Source organism: Prionailurus bengalensis, chromosome C1 (genome assembly GCF_016509475.1).
Source record: "Prionailurus bengalensis isolate Pbe53 chromosome C1, Fcat_Pben_1.1_paternal_pri, whole genome shotgun sequence".
In the NCBI taxonomy this organism is placed as follows: Eukaryota; Metazoa; Chordata; class Mammalia; order Carnivora; family Felidae; genus Prionailurus; species Prionailurus bengalensis.
Genome location: NC_057345.1, coordinates 14624025 through 14642983, shown reverse-complemented (window position 1 = coordinate 14642983; position 18959 = coordinate 14624025). Strand labels below are relative to the sequence as shown.

At 55.8% G+C, this 18959-nt stretch overlaps 1 protein-coding gene across 1 annotated transcript; it reads left to right on the top strand.

Annotated features, from left to right (window-relative positions):
• Window positions 1-1535: 1535 nt before the first annotated feature.
• PLA2G2C (phospholipase A2 group IIC) lies at window positions 1536-13456 on the top strand. Its single transcript, XM_043573937.1, has 3 exons — window positions 1536-2465; window positions 4124-4227; window positions 12089-13456. The coding sequence occupies exons 1-3, from the start codon at window positions 2323-2325 to the stop codon at window positions 12253-12255; spliced, it is 414 nt and encodes a 137-aa protein (XP_043429872.1). The 5' UTR covers window positions 1536-2322; the 3' UTR covers window positions 12256-13456.
• Window positions 13457-18959: the final 5503 nt, after the last annotated feature.

Genomic DNA, 18959 nt, shown 5'->3' with positions numbered 1-18959 from the left:
TTCTCAATATCAAAAAGAGAAGGGGGGGGGGAGGGGATATGAGGTTGCCAAAAAAAAAAAAAAATCCCTTTGCTCTGAGCCCTGCGCTCTGATTGGGGTTTCGCACCCACATGGCCTCCCCTCTTCTTGGTCACGTTCAGGAGTTCATCTGGCAGACTCCTCGTGAGCAGAGGAAGGTGTGACTGTGGTGCCTCCGACCCCCAGATGTCCTCGGGAATGAAGGCCATTGGGGTTCTCGTGGTCTTTGCCTCCTGCTGTAAGTAGTAAGGAGCTGGGAGAGCTCCGGGGTGCTGTCCTCGTGTCTGGGTGTCTGTGTCTTGGGGTGGCCCCTCCTGAGGTGGCATCGGGTGAGGGGAAATCAGGTGTCATTCAGAAGAGACTCAAGAGTGGAATAGGTTCCCACCAAACTCCTTCTGCTTCTGTTTCTTCTACAAAAGGGGGTGGTCCCAGTCTTAGGACCTCACAAAACTTCTAGAAAATCAAAGGTTGCTAACTATTTGCTAGAAAAAGGGCCTTTGACTACTGTTTTACCACACGCCCCCTCCGGGACCCTTTTTTATTTTCCTTTGGATGCCAGTTGCCTTTAAAGTCTTGTAGATGCCAGAACAAAAACGCAGACCTGTATCTAGCTAGTTTAGGGACAATTAGTTCTCATCAGAAAGGCTCTCTTGTGGTGACTTATGGAATCATGGGTGATTATAGGTCATTGCTACCAGGAGATCAGATAACACCACTCCGCAAAGTGAAAAAGAGCTTTACAGGAAACAGTGTTGGAAACAGTTGTTGGAAAATTCTTTGACTCTGCTCTGGTTAGTTTGATTAGTAGAGATGTCTCCAAACCCGTTTCGCTGCTTCAACAGTGTAGCTTTCGGGTCCCTAAGTCGAAAGATGTCAAAAATGGAGTTCCCATTTTCCCTCAGTCAGCGGTGGAATTTGCAGTGTTCAAGACCATGGTGGGGGGTGGGGGGGGGTCCACGCAGGGAGAACCAGTTCCCTCCTTGGTGTCCCCCACCCCATCAGCGCCTGAGCCACCCCTGACCACAGGAGCTTCCTACCCCCTCCGCAGTGCTTCTGCTTTGGGACAACAAAACCCCAGGAAGTCTCCTGTGAACGCCTCCCAAAACCCTGCGTCTCCATCTCCGTTTGCTTCAAGTTCATGTTTTTCTGTTATTGTACGGCAAAATTAATATATGCAGGTAGTTAAGAACTAAAATGAGTGAGTCTCTATAGCATACCAAGATGAAGCCACTTCTTGGGGCGCCTAGGCGGCTCCGTTAGTTCAGTGTCCAGCTTTGGCTCAGGTCATGATCTCACAGTTCTCAAGTTCGAGCCCCGCATCCGGCGCGCTGCTGTCAGTTCAGAACCCGCTTCGGATCCTCTGTCTCTCCCCCCCCCCGCCCCTCCCTCCCTCTCAAAAGTAAATAAACATTTAAAAAAAAAGCCACATTGCATCCCTCCCAGACTGCAGTGGTTCCCCTGCAGCCAGATGTAACTAACCACTCTTAAGAGTTTGATATACAACCTTCTAGGCTTTTCCACACGCACACTTTGAACATTTTAATACAAAAGTAATACATGCTCATTATAAAAAAAAAAAAAAGACAGCATAAAAGTGTATAAACAGTGCCTATCTTTTTCTCCGCCTACTTCCTCAATCTCACTGCCCGGAGATACTGCTATTAAAAGCAGATGTTTTCAAGACATCTCCCCCGTCAGTGGATATGTAGGTGGTGTTCAATTTTTTTCATACCACAGGGGACGCGCTGCAGCAAACATCCCCCAGAATATATATATTCTTTCCCCACTTTTGTAAACATTCTGTAGAAGTAAAAAATTGCTGGGTCCCTGTGTATTTGCCATTAAAAAAAAAAAAGACTGAGGGCATCTTTTCTGCCTCTCAAGTATTTTGTTTCTCCTGCGAGATTGTAAATGCCTGATGATATTTGGAGAAACTGGCATCTCTAGCTTTGAACTTTTCCCGTTAATGTTGCATTAGACCTAAGGGTGTTTCTACCTTAGATGGTGGACTTGGGGTTTGTTTGGGTTTTTTTTCCACTGGGGGTGGGGGGTGGGGGGAAGACCTAGTTGACAGTATTGTCCTGAACATCGTGGAAGCTGGGTTCTCATCCCGGACTAGCAAAAAACTGGCCATGGGACACAGTGTTCCAGCCAGATTGTCTTCCCCACGACAGGGGCTGGTGATCCGAGCCATGCTCAGGCAGCATGTTTGGGGGTCTCCTGAGGTCCCGGATGCAAGCCCTCTAGTTACTAGTATTGTTCTCACTGCACCCCGCCTTCTTTCTTACTTCCTGCCCTCCAGTGATGGCCCCTGCCCACAGCAGCTTCTGGCAGTTTCAGAGGATGGTCAAGTACATCACAGGGCGGAGCGCCTTCTTCTCATATTACGGATATGGCTGCTACTGTGGCCTTGGGGGCAAAGGGACCCCCGTGGATGACACTGACAGGTGAGTCCAAAGCGCTCATTGGATTTGCACTGAAACTGGTGCCCGAAGGGAGGCAGGAGGTTAGGACGCTTGTGTTGCAAGTAACAGAAGCCCATGGATGGTTGGCTGTCCTGTAGCCGCCATCTTGAAATCCTCGTGTCTGAACAACGTGCCCTGGATTCCCGTTTTGCACCAGACCTCGAAAATTATCTAGTCAGTCCTGCCCAGAGCTCCAGAAACGTTTTCAGTTCTCAGACGTCACAGCAAACATGGTCTTCTCTCAGCAACCCAGTTTTTTAGGCTTAGAGCACAGCAAGACTGCCCTGCTGTCTCCCGGGCCTAATTCCACATTCGGGGAGAGAGAATCCCAGTGGCCCAGTTTGCAAAAGTTGTCCATCTGGGTGAGGCCACATGGCCCAACGTGGCTGCCAGGCCTACTCCTTGGCGTGGGGGTGGGGAGCGCGAGCCCCAAGAAAAAGCGGAGGTTGGGGTGACCTGGAGAGGGTACGGGGAGACAGGAACCAGGATAGTTTGCACGTTGTGTGTCTGAAGAAATAAGAAGCGAGGTGTTTCTTGCTGCTTTCAACCCCACGTGGATAAATACGTCCCTGCAGCGGGGCCTCAAATGTCGCTCCTGGAGCTTGAGTCCTCCGGGCCAGGCATGGAATAGTCCAGCTGGAGGGACCCCAGAGTCCTGTGGGGGCACTGACACCAATGAAGTGCCCATCATGGGCCGAGCACTGGGATTGGTGATTCGCACACGGGGCCTACCTTTAAGCCTTGCATCCAGTGGCCAAGGCAGTGTGACTGTCCGTATCCTACAGATGGCGACTGTGAGCACCCACTAAACCAACGTGGCAAAGCCGAAGACACAGCAGCCCCTGAGTGGCTAGGTCAGGATTTGAACAAGAACTTGCCTGGTTCAAAGTCCCGGCTCTTTGACGCTCTGTGCCTCCCCTTCCGAGACCAAAGGCTGGCGAGAATTTTACCACCACTAGACAACAACGACAAACAGCAGAGAGCCCACTTGCAGGTGGGGATGGCGAGAGGAAGGACCGAAGCGTCTGGCCCAGAGCATCTTCTTTTCTGTGTCTTAGAATCCAGTCTCTGCTTTCCTGCCCCTCGTGCTCTGGTTGAGGCATTCCGAGCTGTTTTCTCTTTGTGGATCTTCTCCCTTCCTGTCCCCGGCCACTCTCAGCACGGTGAGAACAAGGACTAAAGAGTTATGGGTGTTTTCACTGACACCTGTCTCCTCAGGGACTGTCACAGTGCTTGGCACATGGTAGATGCTCAGGAAAAAGTCATTACATGAATGACTGAGCCAACGGACCTAGATTTGAGCCCCGTGTCTATCATTTGCCAGCTGTACAGTTTTGGGAAATTCCCCTCTTGGAATTGTCACCTCCTCTATGAAATGGGGACAATGATCACCCTTCACAGGGTTACGCTGAGGAGCTAATGGGATAGCAGAAGGTGCCAGAAAGAGCTCACTAGATGTTAGTGGTTATTTTTGTAGTTTCAATATTTTCAGGAACTTACCTCCTTACCCCTCAATGCCTTCTCATGCAGGGGAGGAGGCGGGGGAGTCCTTTCCGGTTTCCACCTATGGTCTTCCCGCTGATTCCCCAGGGCCCACCCGCCAGGGAAGCCCCTCACCTCTCCTCTGCTCTGGCCCCCAGATGCTGCCTGGCACATGACTGCTGCTATGAGAAGCTGAAGCAATTCGGCTGCCAGCCTGTGCTGAACAGCTACCAGTTCCACATCGCCAATGGGTCCGTGGCCTGTGAGTAGCCCTCTCTGTAGGGAAATGGCTTTGAACCTGGGCCTTTCCTTAATGTCTGCCTCCCGGCAGAAGAGTGCTTTGAGACGGAAAGTGACCATTCTAGGAGTCAAAGCTTCTCGGGAGTCTTTGCTTGGTCTCCGGTCTCTCCCGTCCAGCACCCTCTGGGAGCACGGAGCATGGTGCCTCGGGTATAGTACCTGCTCAATAAATAGTGGCTGACGAGACGACGTGGAATCTTGCAGCTTCGCCTGGCAACCATTGCTGTTGAGAACATTCCTCCTTATGTCTGTCATGTGTTAACAAAGCAGCTCGGCTGTCTTTCAGTTGAACAAATATTTGTTAAGGGCGACTCCACGCCAAGCACTAGTAGGTGCCATGGGGGACACAAAAGTAAATAGGAGGGGGACGGGGAAGAGAACTCACATGTCGTTGAGGCCATTCAGGGAGGAGAGCAAAGGACAAGGGTGGGCAAGTACCGAGTGTCCCACACGTGGGGCGTGGCCCCTAATATCCCGGGGCATGTTCTGGGGCTACCGGGGTGTGGGGTTTGTGTAGGGCAAGTTTGAAGAGCAAGGCCATTTGAAGTCACTGGGCTGTAGCCTTCTCGCAAATGCCGTTCATTCCGGTGGAACCAGTGGTTTGAGTGCCCCTTAGGGCGACTGGCCTCCTACCCCGCCTTGTGGAGTTGCATGAACCGCTTTCCTCCCCGTGTGTATTCGTGCTCAGCTGTGAATGTGTTGGAGTCCACCTGTCTCCTCCTGAGGTCGGGGAACCACCACCTCCCTTCCCTTCATCTCCCCCTTAGAGAGGGTGCTCAGTGCCTAGACCCTAGGGCTCCCCAGCACCCCCCACCCCACCCAGGGCCCCAGCTCAGGACACACCCAGATTGACCGAGCAATACAGCTACACGGTCTCCCTGGTCCAGTGGTGAGACCTGAGCCATGGGGAGCTGCTGGTGGCTCAGATCCCTGCCATCTGAGGCCAGATACAGCCTGGTCTGTTTCTCAGCCTTCACAGCCTCTGGCCCCAGACACACTGTTGATGGGGAGAACCCTCTTTCCAGCATGAGCTCAAGGAGACTTCTGTGTTGGAGCTCTCTGGCCATGACTGTGCTCACACCTAAAGCAGTGTCTCTTCCGGGAGGTCCCCAAGGCCACGTACAGGAGATGGGACAGGATCAGGACCTAGTGGAGGGGCAAGGAGAGGGGGCTGGAGGAGATTGCCCCGGAAGTGTTGTTTGCTTTGGCTCACGATGCCCTCGGAGGGAGGGACAGAGTTTCTGACCACCTCTCCCCACCCCTCTGGGCCCCACTTGGTGGGATTGGGGGCGGGACAAGCCTGGCCATTGGCTGTAGGGGGGCACACACAGAAAAGGTGCCCCTGACTCTTCTCAGCCTGGCACATGGTCCTGCTTTCATATGGTTCCTTCTCATCTCTTTTCGTCTTGATCATAATATCTGTCATGTCAAGTGTTATCTTAAAGTGGTTGAAACGTTCTCCCTTTTAGAAGAAATACATTTGAGGAGCTCTGTCTTCTGATGCCCCCATAAAGTGCAAATACCAGGAAAGAAGGGAAAAGATGCCCTGAGGAGGGAAGTGGATTTTCAGCAGGTGCAGCCTGTGCGCGCTGTGGTCTCAGCCCTGGAGGAAGCCTCAGCCCTTTGCACCTGCTGCTGCTGCGTTCTTTTTTTTTTTTTTTTTTTTTTTTTTTGAGCATCTTCTTTAGCACCTCTCTTCCCCCTCCCCCATGGGGCCAGAGCTGCAGCCTGGGAACCCAGGAGACGGAGAAGAGTGACCTGGGGGAGAGCCCGGAGCCCCCTCCCCCGAGGTGGCACACAGGAACATCTGCTTGGCACATGCTGGGCTGCGGTAGGCGGTGTGGGCAGGGACTGGGCATGGGGCTGGGAAGTTTAGGGTCTGGGCTGTGCTTTCCATAGATGCCGCCAGGCAGTTAGCGGCTCTTGAAGCTTGAGCAGGGCCCCCACAGTCCAGAGCCCCGCTTAGGGAGTTAGCACTGGGGTGGGGTGGGGGGACATCAGTATCCCCCGCCTCAGCTGACCCAGCCGGTGAGTGCCAGGTCGACCCCCTGTCCTCCCCACCCCGCCTTGCCAAGCCCCTGCTCCCAGGAGTGGGGCCGGGAGCTGAGTGATCTGGGTTCTGATCCCGGGTCTGCTGCTGATACGTGCTGAGCCCACAAACCAGACACAGGAACATTCACTTACTTGCCCAGCATTGCTTGAGCGCCTGCTGGGTGCCCCTCCAAGGCCAGCGCTGTGTGGGGGCCGGGCGCAGAGCAAGGCAGCCTTGGGTCCTGCTCTCCTGGCACACTCCAGAGCTGAAAGCGCCCTTAGAGACCCTCTAGACCCACACCTTATGGTAGTGACAGGGAGACTAAGGCCCAGAGAGGGCAAGAGTGTGATCCAAGTAACAGGCAACATTAACACGCATGTGTCTGGAGCCTTTCCAGTGCTCTGGAACACAGTGCTTGGCCTGAGTTTTCTGGGCCTCAGTTTCTTGATCCATGAAATAGGTATAATAGCAGCAGCTGTGGTCTCTGACCATCTGTGACATGTGCATTACATACCGCACCTTGGACCCCTGTGATACACCCCTGGGGTGGGCATGATTATCAGGAAGGACCCTGAGGCTCAGAGAGGTTAGCGAAGATGGCCAAGGTCACGCAGCCAGGAAAAGAAGAGTCACGATCCCGACCTAGGGCGTCTGCCCCCAGAACCAGCGTCCCTGCCTTACACTGCCCTCCCCAGCGGCATGGGGCTGCCAGGAGGGTGGCGGGGGGGACACACTTGGTTGGAGGGCTCACACAGATGCAAGTCTTGTTGTCCTGTGGGCAGCATGCTCGTGAGGGGGCAGAGAAAGGCAGATGGTCTCGGCTCATCTATAACGCCCCAGATCTTTCTGTTCTAGCGCTATGGACCCTGCTAAGAGGCCCAGAGAGAGCACACACCTCGGGGTCTGGCAGAGCTGGGTCTGAACCCCAGCTGCACTCCTTCTAGCTGGGTAATTACACAACCATCCTGGGCCTCAGTCTCCTCGTCTATAAAATGGGGATAAGAGTCCGCCCTTCCTAAGGTTGCTAAAGTAACCCCGCTGAAGGGGCTGGCCCATAGCAGGTGCTTAGGTAGTGCCTTTCCTTTTAGAAGCTGAGACTTCTTTGTGCATCAAAGTTTTCTTTTCCCCTTCGCTTTGGTGGAAAAGCACTGGGATTTTCTTCATCACTGTTAGGAGATTGCTCTGAAGCATTTCCTCTGCACCTGCATCCCCTTGCGCTAACGTCATTAACTCCCTAGAGAAGAAAAGCTCTCCCCCCCACTCCGGTTACTCTGCAGTTCAAAGAGCTGCCTTGCAAGGGTTAACGCCCCTCCCCTCCCCCCAGCCTCCAAGTTCTGAAATCCTGTACCAGAGCCTGGTCCCGGGTTGCCTAGCAACCAAGGGCTGATCTGGGATGTAGTTGGTGAGCAGGGAAGGGGAAAGGAGAAAAACAACTTGGCCTGTCCGTGTCTTTAAATGTCACCGGAAGATCCGTGCAGAGAAAGGCCTGGAACCCAAGCCCTGGGGCCAATTTGCCAGGTGGGGAAGGCTGCCCTCGGGCAACCAGGGAGGTCGTTATCCCTCCTTTGACTGGGCTTACATAAGCACTTGGCATTTGCAAGGGACTTTAAGATTAGCCCGTGGAGATGCCCCCTCCTCCACCCACACATGCGTGTGTGGCTTGTGCAGGGGCCGTGGGAGGCCAGCCAGGTTCCAGCCGGAGGCATGTCGGAGCCTCTGCCCTTCTCTCTCTGCCAAAGAGGGAAGGTGAACATGAGAACCACTGGAATTTGCAGTTTGCAGAGATCTTTCTCCAGCACTGCTGAATTGATCCCTCACAACACTTCCACCCCTGACACATCACCCCTTTTCCTCTCCTAGCATTGGTCTCCACCTGAAATTACCTTGTTTTCTTAGTCTTCCCCTCTCTCGCCAACCCAAATGTGAGTTCCGGAGAGCAAGGAGCAAGCCTGTCTTGTGGGGGCGTGGGGGGCACTCATCCTCACTGGAACCCATAGAGAGGGACGCCCTTGGAGCTAAGTGATGTGGGGTCTGCTTGCTCAGACCTGTACCCCCAAGTCCTAGCCAAAAGCCAGGCACATGTTAAGAACTCAGGACCTGTCAGTTTGATGAGTGAATGAACGAAAACCTCATGAGATAGTTAACATAAGTATCTGTTTCCTGATTTGAAAGCAGAGGACACAGGCTTGGGGACACGCAACTTGCCTGAGATTCTAAAGCACACACAGGTGGTGGGTCTGGCCCGAGAACCGGGCGTCCCGGGTCCTGGGACGGGGACCCTTTCTCTGACCCACAGACCGTGAGCGTCCAGGCAGGCAAGCTGTAGCACATAGCGATGGAGTGTTCGTTGCGTGTTCAGAGCTGAAGACGTACGATGAAAACACAAACTCCCTGGGCAGAAAGAGCCTGCCTTCTGGGAGGAATCCAGCTCACAAAATATTCAGAAGTAAAGTACACTCCGGTGTTGACCAGTGCTATGACAAGGTGACAGGCTACAGAATGATGACAACAGAAGGAGGGAAGGCTGGCTACTCCAGGTGGCCTTTGGCTAGTGTGGCAGGAGCAGAGGCAGCGGGCGGCCGGGCGGTGTCGCACAGGGGAACGGGTTCCTTTGTGGGGCTTGGGGGAGGGGCAGACAGGGAAGGAGCTCACCGCCTCCTCCAGTGGCAGGGGAGGCTGCCAGAGCATTTGAAGCGGGAAATGATAGCTCTAATGTTGCTCTAGAAAGATCACTCTGACCACTGTCCGGGGTGGTTGGGGAGCAAGGGAGGAAAGATGGGGCGGTGTCAGTGAGCTGTTTCAGGAGCACCGGGGAGAAGCTACCACAGATGGTAAAGTGGAGGGGAGAAGTGCCAGATGCTGGGTGTCATGGAGGTAAATTGTCAGGGCCTGCTGATGGGCTGGATGTGGGGTGGGAAGGAAAAAAGAGACTGAATCCAAGGTTCTGGGCCAGGGCGGCCACAGGTAAAGTGTCGTCTGTTGAGTTTCTGCAAATGGGGAAGAAACAGCCGTGAGAACACAGCAAGGAGTTCAAGATGCGAATCAGACACCCACCAATGAGGGAAGTCGGGTGGACCCGAGCACATTGGAGTATTGAGCTCAGGCGGGACACTGGGCTGGGATGAGAACCCGAGAGTCATCGGCACTGTGATCGGTATTGAAGGCCCTGAGATCGAACCAGAGACTCAGGGAGAGAATTTGGAGAGCAGGGAGGAGGCCTGGGATGCAGGCAGGTGGCAGCCTCGGCAGGAGGCTGAGTTCACGGAGGGCAGCGATGTGGAGCGTCGTGCTTCATCCTATTTATGGGAGTCTGTCGTGGAATGAGAAAGAATGCCCTGAAGCCATGTTCCTCTCTCATGCCTCAGTTTCCCTGCTAGCAAACTAGAAGATGCAGGAACAGATCCGGGTTTGTCTTTTGAAAAGATGGCTTGCAAACAGGGCATTTCTCGCCTTGGGGCTGCCTCTCCTTCCGGGTCTTAAAAGGCCTGGTCCTGCCACGGCTGTGGGATGCCCCAGGAATGAGAGTCCATGCCGTCGACCCCTGCTCGGGATCAGTTCCAGCAGGCCTGGGGCCCAGGGGAGCATCAGAGGTCACACTGCGCGTCAGGAGAGGGTCCTACTCCGTGCATCGGCAAGGACAGGACAAAGTGAGAAAGGGACGGGAAAGTGAGCGAAAAGACAAAGGAGGTGTGGAGAAGTGAGACGGTAAAGAAGAAGAGAGGAACAGAAGACAGAGATAACCAGGAGGCCAAGGCAGAGTGAGAAAGGTGTCTCACTTCAGGCTTCCAGAAAGACAGCACCGGGGTGAGTGACAGCACAGGGTGCCAGGCCCTTTCCGGAGGAGAGCCAGGCTGAAGGGGGCAGGGCCCTGCACCCTGAGAACACCAGCGACAAGACCAAGTGGCGGACCCTTGGCCCCTGCAGACTGTGGTGGCCACCCGGGAGGGAAGCAAGGGGCATGCTCGAGGCAGTCGAGGCGAGAGACCCAGAGGGGATGGGGCGTGGCTTGGGAGGGGCTCCCGGGGGAGCTGGGGCCTGGAGGATCCTGGAGGATGCTCACAGATGGAAAGGGGGAACACGAGGGCAAAGGTGACCCAGGTGTCAGGGAGGGTGGGAGCAGCGGGAGCCCAGAGCCAGGGGCGCGAGCATTCCTGGCCCATTTCCAGTGGGTGAGTGGAGGGCGCAGCTGAAGCGTGGGGTGGGTGTCGACGTGCCTTGAGAAATCAAGTCTCCAGGGAGACGTGGGAGGACAGCTTGCTGCAGGAGTTGGACTTCGGAGGGAGAAAGGCAAACAAACAGAGGACAGTCAGCACTGGATCCAACTTCAAAGGGCTCTTCTTCCCGGATGCACCACTGCCATCACCAGAAGCTCGTAGGGAGCACTCCGTGCATGCCGCAGCCAAACCACTCTCCCTGTAAACAGGGAACTGGGGTGCAGTTCTCTAGAAAGGGGAAGCCACAACCACACACACACACACACACACACACACACAGACACACACACACACACACACACTTCAGCTCCAGTAACTAAATAAAAGATCCCCATCTAGTGGTAGCTCGCCCAAAGGGCAGACACTCAATCCCAAAGGCCCGGAGGGGCTTCATTCGCTTATCAGGGACTGTCGGTTGAGCACCTACGATGTAAGGAGCATTTGCTCCGCATGCTGGGCATACTGTGACGGACGAGACGCGCAAAGCCCCAGCCTCACAGAGCTCACACTCCATTGAGGAGGGATAGACAGAAGCAAGTGAATGCTCAAGAGATGTGCGGGTTGTGCAACGCACGATGAAGGCAATATACGGGGATGCGCGGGAGGGGGGCTCCTGATCAGGGGTCAGGGAGAGCCTGTCTGAGGAGGGGGCATCTCATCCCAAATGATGAGATCCTGGTGAGAGGTGTTTTAGACAAGGAGAATGGTGAGAGCAGAGTCCCAGGACAAGACCGAGCCAGGCCTGTGACAAAGTGGCCAGTGTGCCTGGAGCAGAGCAAAAAGCCATGGCGACGGACCAGTTGGGGAGGCTGGATCATAGCAAGGCTGCCCTGGAGACCCCGGTGAGGATTTGGACGTCCTCCCCCAAATACTAGGAAACCCAAGGGCTTGAAGCAGGAGAGTGGCCCTGATCCAGGCTGCAGTTTAAGAAAGTCCCTGTTTGTTTCCTCCCATTAGGGAGGAAGAGCTGGCGGCGATAGGGACAGGGGGAGGGTAGCGGCCAAGAAGGTGGAGACAAGAGGGCGGAGAGCGAAGTATTTTAAACAGAGAAGTCAGCGGCGCTGGCTGTGGACTGGATGTGAAAAGTTGGAAGGCGGGTGGGGGGAGCCCAGGCTGCTGCTCGCTTTCTGGCTTGAGTGGGAGGTGGTGCCGTCTGTGAGCTTTGAGCGTGGGTGAAGGCCGGGTTGGTGGGTGGGGGGAATGCTACTTCAAGTGTTCCTTTTTGAACGACTTAAGTTGGAGATGCCTAAGGCGTCCGAGCGAGATGGCCAGCAAGCAGCTGGACACAGGTGAGTCCTGAGAGAGGGTCCCGTGCCCTTGGCCTGCGCGCTAACTCAGGGCGCCCCTCCGTGCAGCCCCCTCCCCCTGCCCTCCTCATTTCCTTCCAGGCTTCTCTTCCCTCCCGTCCTCGTGGCATGTCCAGGTGTGACTGGGGACACAGCGAAAGGACGAAAGAAAAAGACTCCCTGTTTCTTCCCTTTCTGTTTTCAACCCCCGACCCCTTGTAGCAAGCCCCCTGTTCTCCGCAACCTTAGGACCAAATGGAGCCCCCCCGGTGGCCCTCTGTCTCTCTGCAGGTACATGTGCCCTCGGTCCCGGCGTCAGCTGTCTCTGTGGGCTGCGGGCATGTGAGTGTGACAAGCAGTCTGCATACTGCTTCAGAGAGAGCCTGCCCACCTACGAGAAAACCTTCAAGCAGTTCTCCACCCGGCCCCACTGTGGGAGGCGTAAACTCCAGTGCTAGGCAGCCACAGGCCCCTGGCCGGTCAGCATGTGTTCCGGAGTCACCCTCCCGGGAAGCCTTCTCATGCCATCCCCAACAGGCTCCAATGGTGGCTGCAGCCACCATTCAGCACAGGGCCTAGGGTACTCCTTCACCACTCGACACCAGAGGGCTGCAGACCAGCAATGGAAAAGATAAGACCCTGGCACGCGAGGGAGGGAGACTGCCCGTTCACATGTACACAAATAAATGACGCTTTCTGATAGTAGTAAGTGCCAAGAAGCAGTACAGCAAGGTGACAGGGCAGAGAGATGTTCCCCACCCCCATCTGGGAATTCCCAGGAGGGCAGAGGACCCAGATCCAGCCGGGGACAGAGCAGGGACCCTGCAAAACAGGGATCCAGCCAAGGATCCGAGAAGCATGCTTTGGACTTTTTTCTCATTTGCTTGGGTTCTGCTCTCTGAAATCCCTCTGGTGGCAAAAATTAAGGCCACTTTCACCTCTCAAGAGACAGAGCGTGAGAACAGCCACATCCACTCCACGTGGATGTCGGGGCCAGGAAGGCGTCAAAAAGTTGGGGAAAGATGGCCCCGGAAGAGTGCGTCAGAGGGACCCGAAATTTCCATCCAAGTTCAGGAGGCCCTGGAGATATCAGACTCCGATGCTAACGAACACCAAAGTCGCCTGACGTGGGCGGATTCTGTTCTTTGTCACGCCCACGTGGCGTGGTAGGTTGCAAAATCGGCCGCACAGCTGTCCTCTCTGGAGGCTATGCCTCTCTGTATCCTCGCCTCTCGTGAAGGAACGCTCGCCTCTCGTGAAGGAACGTTTCCCATCAGGAAGTAGAGTCTGCTCCTCCCAGTGGTTGAATCTAAACTCTGTGCTGACCTCGTGAATTACTTTGGTCGACGGAACGTAGTGGAACGTACGAATGGTCGGTCTGCCAGTTCCCGAGCCCAGGCCTCAGCAGGTCGGGTCTCAGGACACCTGGCGCTGCTGAGAACAAGCCTGGGCTGACCCGCTGGCAGACAGGGCCCAGAGTGTCAGTCCGGCTGTCTCAGCTCAGACCTCAGACATGTAAAAGCACCCAGCCAAGGTCAGGCACGCCCACTCATTGCCGACCATGACCCACGAGGCAACCAAGGCAACCGCCCAGCTGACCCCAGGCTAAGTGGCCGATTGCAGAAGTGTGAGCTGCATAAAGGCTGCCGTTTTAAGTCACTAAGTTGTGGTGTGGTCTGTTATACAGTCAGTACTCGCCGGTCTTCGTTCACGGCTCGCTGAGAACTGTGACCAGTTCTCCGCACTGCGCTGCACGGGGAGGCCACAAAACGTTGTGCACGTGGCCCCTGCCCCTCACCTTGTAGGTCTGGGAGGAGAAAGGCTGTGATCAAATATAATAAGGACGAACGCACAAAGGGCTGTCATCACACAGTCATCCAACAGACGTTTATTGAGCCCCCACTACGTGTCAGACACAGTGCTGGGCAGTAACGATTCAGAGATTTAAAGAAAACAAACCACATCAGGTCTGAATATCCTGAGGAGAATTTCGAGAGCCATAGCAGCTTTTAGAAGTTCAAGTTCAGACGCTTACAATCTGGATTGGGTGATGCTGTCACTGATGTGAGGACAGAAAGGGAAGCCACGGGCAGGTGGTCAGCAGAGGGTCTGGGAGCCATGGCTCCTGGGCTCTGCTTTGCTCAGCTGGCAGAGTCCAGTGGTAAATTCGTCTGCCTTTCCTTCCTTCCTCCCTTCCTCCTTCCTTCCTTCCTTCCTTCCTTCCTTCCTCCCTTCATCCCTCCCTTCCTCCCTCCCTCCCTTCCTTCCTCCCTCTCTCCTCCCTTCCTTCCTTCCTCCCTCCCTTCCTTCCTTCCTTTCTCCCTTCATCCCTCCCTTCCTTCCTCCCTCCCTCCCTCACCCCCTCCTCCCTCCCTTCCTCCCTTCCTTCCTTCCTTCCCTCCTTCCCTCCCTCCCCACCTCCTCCCTTCCTCCCTCCCTTCCTCCCTTCCTCCCTTCCTTCCTTCCTTCTTCCCTTCTTCCCTTCCTTCCTCCCTTCCTCCCTTCCTTCCTCCCTCCTCCCTCCTCCCTTCCTCCCTCCTTCCTCCCTTCCTTCCTCCCTTCCTTCCTTCCTTCTTCCCTTCCTTCCTTCCTTCCTTCTTCCCTTCCTCCCTTCCTTCCTCCCTCCTCCCTCCTCCCTTCCTCCCTCCCTTCCTCCCTTCCTTCCTCCCTTCCTTCCTTCCTTCTTCCCTTCCTTCCTTCCTTCCTCCCTCCTCCCTCCTCCCTTCCTCCCTCCTTCCTCCCTTCCTTCCTCCCTTCCTTCCTTCCTTCTTCCCTTCCTTCCTTCCTTCCTTCTTCCCTTCCTCCCTTCCTTCCTCCCTCCTCCCTCCTCCCTTCCTCCCTCCCTTCCTCCCTTCCTTCCTCCCTTCCTTCCTTCCTTCTTCCCTTCCTCCCTTCCTTCCTCCCTCCTCCCTCCTCCCTTCCTCCCTCCCTTCCTCCCTTCCTTCCTCCCTTCCTTCCTTCCTTCTTCCCTTCCTTCCTTCCTTCTTCCCTTCCTCCCTTCCTTCCTCCCTCCTCCCTCCTCCCTTCCTCCCTCCCTTCCTCCCTTCCTTCCTCCCTTCCTTCCTTCCTTCTTCCCTCCCTTCCTTCCTTTCTCCCTTCATCCCTCCCTTCCTCCCTCCCTCCCTCCTCCCTTCCTTCCTTCCTTCCTTCCTTCCATCCTTCCTTCTTCCCTTCCTCCCTTCCTCCCTCCCTCCTCCCTTCCTCCCTTCCTTCTTCCCTCCCTTCCTCCCTCCCTCCCTCCCTCCCTCCCTTCCTCCCTCCTCCCTTCTTTCCTTCCTTCCTTCCTTTCTCCCTTCATCCCTCCCTTCCTTCCTCCCTCCCTCACCCCCTCCTCCCTTCCTCCCTTCCTTCCTCCCTTCCTCCCTTCCTTCCTCCCTTCCTTTCTCCCTTCCTCCCTCCCTCCCTCCCTCCTCCCTTCCTTCATCCCTCCCTTCCTCCCTCCCTCCCTCCCTTCCTCCCTCCCTCCCTCCTCCCTTCCTTCCTTCCTTCTTCCCTTCCTCCCTTCCTTCCTTCCTTCCTTCCTCCCTTCCTCCTCCCTCCTCCCTTCCTCCCTTCCTTCTTCCCTCTCTTCCTTCCTTCCTCCCTTTATCCCTGCCTTCCTCCCTCCCTCCCTCCTCCCTTCCTTCCTTCCTCCCTTCCTCCCTCTCTCCTCCCTTCCTTCCTTCATCCCTCCCTTCCTCCCTCCCTCCCTCCCTTCCTCCCTCCCTCCTCCCTTCCTTCCTTCCTTCTTCCCTTCCTCCCTTCCTTCCTCCCTTCCTTCCTCCCTTCCTTCCTCCCTTCCTTCCTCCCTTCCTTCCTTTCTCCCTTCCTCCCTCCCTCCCTCCCTCCTCCCTTCCTTCCTTCCTTCTTCCCTTCCTCCCTCTCTCCTCCCTTCCTTCCTTCATCCCTCCCTTTCTCCCTCCCTCCCTCCCTTCCTCCCTCCCTCCTCCCTTCCTTCCTTCCTTCTTCCCTTCCTCCCTTCCTTCCTCCCTTCCTTCCTCCCTCCCTTCCTTCCTTCCTTCCTTCCTTCCTCCCTTCCTTCCTTCTTCCCTTCCTCCCTCTCTCCTCCCTTCCTTCCTTCATCCCTCCCTTTCTCCCTCCCTCCCTCCCTTCCTCCCTCCCTTCCTTCCTTCCTTCTTCCCTTCCTCCCTTCCTTCCTCCCTTCCTTCCTTCCTTCCCTGCACGTGCTGTAGTGATTGCAACAAGAGGAGCTTGAGATTGACGGGCATTGGTCAACTTAAAGGCAGGTGCTTACAGAAGGGCGGGTGTGCAACTAGTGGGGCTGGGTCCCCTCCTAGAGGGGTTCTGGCCACAGCAGAGGCCAGCTCAGGACTCTAGATGTAGCTAGCCATGTGCCACGGAGGAGGAAGAGAGCCAAGGCTGCCTTCAGCATGGGGCACGGGGGATCCAGTGAGAGATCCAGGCTACCTTCTTCTCCCTGGGCATTGACTCCTAATGTCTAAAATCGAGGGAATGGGCCCGTGCTGGCATCCAAGCCCCACTCAGTTCTGAGAGGTGCAAGGTGCGACTGCAAAGGGATGTCATTGACTTTCCCCGGGAAAGCCTGCTCTCTTGGAAGGACAATCACTCACCCATCAACAAGTACACTCTCAGGGCCTACTCCAAGCCAGGCCCTGTGCTAAGAGCAGAGAAATGAAGATGCGTCAGACTCCAAGTGGCTCTCAGATCAGGGGAACACAAGTCAACAGACAATCACAAAGCAGGCTGGGGAATGTTGGAACGGGGTCAGCGCGGGGTGCAAGGACACCATCCGGGGAGGCCAGGCCAGGCTTCCCAGGGCAGCGCTGGGGGTCTGACATCTCATCTGCAAGCCGAGACATGAAGAGGAACTCCGGGCAGATGGATGGCAGGTAATCAACATGCGTGCAAGCGAGCGCCTCTGCCACCTGCCTCTCCCCGTCTTCGCGGAGGGGCCCCTCCTCCATCTCGGGCCCCCCCAACCCCCCCCCCCGCACCAGCCAAAAATCTGCATGTCAAATTCTTTCTCTCATATCTCACATCCCACATCCAATCTGTTGGCTCTCCTTTCAAAATAAACCTAGACTCTGTATGTATTTATAAAATACTTAGTAAAATGCACACATTAAAAAAAACATAAAACGAGAGAGGAAACATCTAGCATCTGACCACTTCCCACCACCTTCATGGCTGCCATGTTGGTCTGAGCGAACATTACCTGGGCCATGGCAAATGCTCTTCCTCATTCTCTCCGCCTCCACCCATGGCCTCTGGGATCTCTTCTCCACACAGCAGCTGGTCTGCACAGAGCCTGGCCTCTGGCCATGTCCCTGCCCTACTCACGTCCTCCAGTAGCTTCTCATTTCCCTCCAAGAAATGAGCCAACGTCCTCCTGGTGCTCGGGAGGTCCCCACGCCCCCTACTTCTTGACTCACCACCTATACTGTCTCCCCACACCACATGAACTACTCTGGCCTCCATGCTGTTCCTTGAACACACTCATCACCCTCCCTCCCGAGGACTCTGCCCTCTGCCTGGAAGTTGCTTCCCATACAGCTCCCTCCCTATCTCCCCCAACTTTGCTGGAATCCTACCTTCTTCATAAAGCTGACGCCAACCACCCAGTCTAATACCTCCCACCCCCCATTGGCATTTCCCATCTCCCTTGCCCTGCCTTTCCAGTCCTCTTCTCTGTTACTCAGTGCACCACACAGTCTCCTATGCTTGTTTGTCTGCCCCGCTAGAATGGAAGCTCATGAGGGCAAGAATCTTTGTCCTTTTTTTTTTTTTTTAATCATTGATGTCTATGTTGAGAGGGACAAGTGGTCAAGAAAGAATGTGGAATGCAAAGGAATTACAAGTCTCTCAGAGTGGGGAGCGTGGAATGTGGGGAGTGGTTTTCCAGAGCCAACGAAAGTGAGGAGGTGGGAGGGCTGGGCTAAGGCGAGCCTTATGGTCCCCCTGAGAAGTCCGGGCCCAACCCTGGGAGTAACGGGGGTCCCCACGTTCTCTGCAACCCAAACCACTTCCCCCCCCGCCCTGCATGAACCTCGGCAGCTCAAGCATCTCGAGCCCCAGAGTCCTCACGGGCAACCTAGACGCCCGAGACCGTGGCAGGTGGCAACAGGGAGGGCACACGTGGAGCTGGCAAGGGTTCAGTGATGTTCCTTCCCTTTGCCACTTGGCCCTGTTGGAGGGAGCGCCCCGCCTCGAAGGGGACAGGCTCTGAATGTAGTTGTATTTTTACAACAGCTCTCTATAGCTTTTCCCTGGCTGTCTCTTGTTGTCTGGTGAAGCTGTCAGCCGGTGAGGGAGGTGGGGTAGGGGACACACCCTCCGCCTTGGGCAGGCGTTGGGCTCCGTGCCCTACTGGGGAGAAGCTGTCACTGCTTTGGGCCCACTGTGCGCGTGTGGGCTGAGTCTGTGGAGTCACTGTCCCCCATTCCCGCTCCTGGGGTGTCTGTGAAACTGTGAAAGGCATAGGGACGAGCAGATGTGGAGAGTGAGGCATATGGCCGCGTGGGCGTGGCTGTAGGTCTTAGAGGGGGGCAGCAGGCCGGGTGGCGAGCGAGGTGACTGGGTTTCTGGGTCAGCGAGTGCCCCGGCTGGGATGGGTCAGGCACTACTGAGCTCCCTGGGAAGTGGAGTCACATCTAGCTGGGAGAACGAAGCAGGGGCATGGCCCAAGCCCCGGGACCCTGAGTGGGGAGAATGCGCCCCCCTGCCCGCCCAAGCAGTCTCCGGGTAGCTACCCTCGAACAGAGAACACCCGAGGCAACTTCAGGCAGCTGCTGTGCAAAACTCCAGTTTGTCTCAAGACCACACAGCTAACAGGTCCAGAGCAGGGAACTCGAGCCCAGTGCAGCCAGATTCCGTCCCCTACCCTCCAGCCGAAGGTTCCCCTCAGCAGGCTTGTCCCAGAAGGAATCCAAAACTGGAGCGACTTAGAGGAGGGGCAGTAGCCAAGGAGGCTGCTGCAAGGGGTTAAGTACTTGCCCTAGAGGGAGGCCTGGGTTTCATTCATTCTTTCATCCCCTGCACGGATATCCAGCGTGGGAGACTGGGCTGAGCACTGTGGATCCTGTCGGAGTAGGAGGGGTTTCCCCTCAATGAGCTCTCGCAGCCCAGATGGGGTCACACGGGTGATAAGAGGACAGTGAGGGGCGGGGAGCCCAGATTCAGGCACACCTGGGGGCACGCCACC